The following is a 5378-nucleotide window of genomic DNA, read 5'->3' as shown; positions in this document are numbered from 1 at the left end:
CTTTTCCTCAAGAATAATGATTTCACTTATTCCATCAACCGTTTTATGTTTTGGCTGCACCCACTTGCAAAAAAGTTCTTTAAATCTCACATAAAGTTCTTTTGGAGTCTCTTCAGGTTCCACATGCAGAGATCTGAATCTCTGTCGATAACTTTCTGGATTAATGTCATACTTTTTCAAAATTGCCAGCTTCACTTCGTCATAATCAAGCGCATCATCAACATCCATACGCACATAAGCACTCCTGGCTTTACCTATTAGCAAAGGGATTAGCTGGAAAGCCCACTCTGACTTCAGCCATCTGCAAGCCACTGCTATTCTTTCAAAAGTAATGAGAAAACATTCAATATCATCTGATTCAGTTAATTTCTGCAATTAGGTTCCCTCATGGAGCGTGACATACCTTGTCCATTGTCAGCTGGCAGAGGAGTTGAGGGAGCAACCTTTTGGGGGTCCTTCAGGATCAGGACTGTCCTGCCTTCAGTTAGCCATTCTGGGTGGGTCCCATCCATTAGCAGCTGGTTCATTTGAGCTGCCAGGCGCTCATGGAGGGCAGTTAGCTTCTTTAGCCAGTAGGTGTGGATCATGTCAGGCCCCGGTGCTGTCCAGCTCTTCATGTTTGAGACCCTTTCTCGGATATCTGCCGTTGCGATGGTTACTGGTTCCTGTTCAGGGAGGTTGCTGTAGTCTGCTCTCAGGTCTGCGCGCCACTGGGCATTGGTGTTATGTGATGCCTCCCTCTCCCATATGTTTTTCCAGTATCGTTCAGTCTCCAGCCTTGGTGGGTCGGCCCTCGTGTTACTGCCCTCCCACTGAGAGTACACCTTGGATGGATATATATATATATATATATATATATATATATATATATATATATATATATATATATATATACACACATATATATACATATACATACACAAATACATATTTATGTGTATATTTATGTGTATATTTATATATATATATATATATATATTAGGTTATATATATCTACATATATATATATATGTGTGTGTATGTGAAATATATAAAACATATAATATAAATAATATATGTTGTATATATAAAAATATATGTACTTCACCAATTACAATATATACTCTGTTATCAAACCTGCTGCAGTGTCTCTTTTCACACGGTGTGGGCTGTCTAGGGAAAACCAGACAGAGGTAACACATAAAATGGCATCATCAATTGTATAAGAGCACAGGTTCCCTGCCAATCAGGTGGGAGCACTGGTCTCAATTGGTTTCCCCCACAATACCACCACAGGTCAGGCTCGTGCAGTAACATGGTTCATGAACCAGAAAGGGTCATAGCCTGCCCAAGGAGTGGTCACAGAGTGTGTAGAGTTGCACCAGTGGAGATCACCCGCCCTTTCTCCCTGAAGTGGAATTTCTCAAAAACAGGTATAATTAGTACTATAAGGTGTAAAGAAAGGAGGAGTAAGAGCAGGAATAGGTGGCATCAAATAATGCAAAGACATTGTTTACTGGCTGGAGGGCAGGTGGAAGGAAACAGCTGCAGTGTGCAGTTCAGGCCTGTTGGATCATTGTGTGGATTAAGTCTTATCAGTGTAACCTACATATTTTAGTGATATGAATATGTCAGGATGTAGAGATGAGTTAGAGCTGTGAGTCAAAGGACAAATGTTGTAAAGTAAGTACAAGGATTTTTACAGTCATACTGGGGACTATATAGAGAAGAGACAGGGTAAAGTAGGTATATTATAAGAAAAGGTATGTCAGAGGGTTGTCATTGCAAAGTACAATAACTTGTGTGTTATGTGTTAGTCATACAGGCTTTTCTTTCCTTAAGACAGGGGTGTCAAACTCATTTTAGGTCAGGGGCCATATGGAGGAAAATCTATTCCCAAGTGGGCCGGACCGGACCGACAAGGCAGCTAGCTCCGGGCCAGCTGACAGGTATAGGTCTACTTGCTCAGCCTCGGTATAAACAGTTTGCCTGCTTAACATAATTGCAATTGCGACACCCAGTGGACACATTTAGAACAGCAGTTTCTTTCATTGAAAAATTGCAGCTAATTTAAACTTCAAATCATCTCGCGGGCCGGATTAAACCCGTTTGCGGGCCTCATCTGGCCCGCGGGCCGTAAGTTTGACACCCCTGCCTTAAGACAAGGTGGTGTGTTTCACCAGGTTTTGTAGTAACATTAACTAATACGGTGCTTTACAGTAACATCGGCAAAGGTAAGAATGTTTAAGGTGAAGGAAGTCAGTCGTAGCACAGAAGAGGAATATTTCATTGAAATGACATATTCAATTCAATTCAATTTTATTTGTATAGCACCAAATCACAATACAAATCATCAGGGACACCTGCAGAAGGTACAGAGAGAGAGAGAGAGAGAGAGAGAGAGAAAGAGAAAGAGAGAGAGAGAGAGAGAGAGAGAGAGAGAGAGAGAGAAAGCGGCTCCCAATCAGGAGCCGGGGCGTGGCCGAGAGATAATCAGTAATGTGGAAGTTAGTGATGGGAATTCCGGCTGCTTTGGCTCGACCTACTAAAAAGAGCCTCTTTCGGTGGCTCTTCAGATTTTTTGGTGCTTAAATTAATTTTTACCAACAATAATATAAAACTATGTGCAACTAATGTAAAAAACATGCACTATATGAACTGTTGATTATATAAGTCCACCTTTATTTATACACTCTACAGAGCGATAAAAAAATAAATTAGAAAGTGCAAAAACAAACGTTTAACTATTTACAAGCCAGATCTATGTGAGATTTTAGTCTTGCAGACCCTACGTTCTGCCTTAGTTTGGTCAATGTAATTGAAATGTGTCCAGATTTTGCTGCGTTTTCTGTTGTCACTCATTTTCTCAACTTTTTTTTACCTTTCCAGTCCGTTTGTGTTTTGGTCCCTCCCTCCTGTTCGTGTGTTTGCTGTGTGCTGTGTGTGTAACTCCGCCCCCCCCCTCTGTTCAGCGCAGACAGACGCCACACATGTCAATCAAATGCGGATTGAAGAGAAACGCGACAGAGAGAGAGAGAGAGAGAGAGAGAGAGAGAGAAACAAAGCGGCTCCCAATCAGGAACCGGGGCGTGGCCGAGAGATAATCAGTAATGTGGAAAACCTGCGGCGCATTAGTCATGTGATTTATTACCAAAAAAAATGTAAAAATAAAGCACTATTTATTATATAAGTCCACCTTTATTTATACACTCTACAGAGCGATAAAAAAATAAATTAGAAAGTGCAAAAACAAACGTTTAACTATTTAGAAGCCAGATCTATATGAGATTTTAGTCTTGCAGACTCTACGTTCTGCCTTAGTTTGGTCAATGTAATTGAAATGTGTCCAGATTTTGCTGCGTTTTCTGTTGTCACTCATTTTCTCAACTTTTTTCTACCTTTCCAGTCCGTTTGTGTTTTGGTCCCTCCCTCCTGTTCGTGTGTTTGCTGTGTGCTGTGTGTGTAACTCCGCCCCCCCCTTTGCTCAGCGCAGACAGACGCCACACATGTCAATCAAATGCGGATTGAAGAGAAACGCGACAGAGAGAAAGAGAGAGAGAGAGAGAGAGAGAGAGAGAGAGAGAATCAAAGCGGCTCCCAATCAGGAGCCTTATTTCTGAGGCCATTGTGGACTGAGAAACAAGGAAATGAATGATGTCTGATATCTGACGTTCATGTATTTGTCACCTGACACCCGACACACATTATTGATTCATGGGATCATAATTAATTAGTGGTCTTTGATTCTTGTAGATGTGTGTAGTGTTATTGTGTATATAATGTAAAGTGTGATTGTAAATAAATACTTTCGAAAATTATATCAACATGTTGATTTTGTGTTATACTCTGCCACAAATCGTTCATCGTTCACAGCTCAGGCTGTGTGGCGAGCTGTACACTCGTTCTCGCATCGGTCCCTCGTTCATTTGTCACGTGACAGCTACCAAGTCACCGTGGCGCTGTTAAACAACAATGGCAGGGAGGATGCAGGATACGAGTCACTTTATTGTGGTGTGTATTTGCTTTCCTAGGTTTTCACATGGTCTGAATTGCTTGTGGCATTTTGTGTATTATAATATGTCAGCTGAAGCAAACCATGTTGTCTTCAGTATGTAGTGTTTGAGAACCGCGGCCATTTTTACAACGCCCACAAGAGGGCTACAGCGCCACCTGCTGTAAAATGAACGAAATGACTCAAAATGATTGGTTCAATTTACTGTTCGAGAGTTAAAGATCCGAGTCAGTTTTTGTGCATTATTTTTGTGCATTGTCAGGTGATGGGCGTGGTTGGACCGTCCAGTGTGGCAGACGGCTTACCTCTGCTGCACCTCAGCCCATACCTTTCTCCTCCATTGCCCTTCAGCACAGCAGTGGTGCGGCTGGTGGCCCTGCAGATCCAGGTAGACTTCAATTATACTCATCTGACTTCATCAAAACTGTGTTCCTAAATAATATGTTCCATACGCCCACTATCAGGGCTAACTTCTGTTTCCTCCTTTTCCACCATCCTAGGCCTTAAAGGATGATTTCCCTCTCAGTCATGTGATCTCACCTTTCACCAATCAGGAGAGGCGTGAGGGGATGCTGCTCAACCTGCTCATTCCCTTTGTATTGACAGTGGGGTCTGGAAGCAAAGGTACAGACTTTTTTCTGATTTGAGGCAGTTCATGAATAGTTTTTATGAAATCAATTTGGATGGTATCTAAGATGCATCGTATCTAACTTATATTTGCATTTTGTCAAGATTTATTTATTCACATTAAGTTTATTTCTGGTCTTGTGGCAGCATGCAGTCTTTTAAGTGTTCTGTTTCTGGTCTGCACTGTTATTGCTGGTTACCTTGTAAACAGATTTGAAATCTTAGGGACGATCTAGTATAAACACATCCGTTCACCTGTCACACCAACACGGTGGTGAAGAAAACCCAGCAGCGTCTCTACCACCTCAGGCACCTGAGAGACTTTAGATTGCCCTCCAAGGTGCTCAGGAACTTTTACTCCTGCACCATAGCGAGCATCCTGACGGGAAACATCACGACCTGGTTCGGGAACGGCACCATGCAGGACAGACGAGCTCTACAGAGGGTGATGCGATCAGCTGAGCGCATCATCCGCACAGAGTTCCCTGACCTGCACTCAATCTCAACAAGCGGTGCTGGACCAAGGCCAAGAAGATCACGAAAGACCTCAGCCATCCCAACAATAGACTGTTCTCTCTATTGCAGTCAGGGAAGTGCTTTCGCTGTCTGAAGACCAACACAGAGAGACTGAGGAGAACCTTCTTCCCACAGGCTATTCGGTCTCTGGACGAGAACACCACTTAGACCTACCTGCTCTCTTGTACAACACTCTCCCCACTCACAGACCACAACACCTGCACATTTGCACATGAGAGTGGAC

At 42.6% G+C, this 5378-nt stretch overlaps 1 protein-coding gene across 1 annotated transcript; it reads left to right on the top strand.

Annotated features, from left to right (window-relative positions):
• The first annotated feature begins 4256 nt into the window (after positions 1 to 4256).
• Positions 4257 to 4659, top strand: LOC113127593 (protein unc-80 homolog). The gene is made up of 2 exons (XM_026302296.1): positions 4257 to 4379; positions 4492 to 4659. Exons 1-2 carry the CDS (start codon positions 4257 to 4259, stop codon positions 4636 to 4638), a joined length of 270 nt encoding a protein of 89 aa, XP_026158081.1. The 3' UTR covers positions 4639 to 4659.
• Positions 4660 to 5378: the final 719 nt, after the last annotated feature.

This window comes from Mastacembelus armatus, chromosome 2 (assembly GCF_900324485.2).
Source record: "Mastacembelus armatus chromosome 2, fMasArm1.2, whole genome shotgun sequence".
Classification (NCBI taxonomy): Eukaryota; Metazoa; Chordata; class Actinopteri; order Synbranchiformes; family Mastacembelidae; genus Mastacembelus; species Mastacembelus armatus.
Note: the sequence above shows the minus strand (reverse complement) of the source record. Positions and strands in the feature narration are given on the sequence as shown.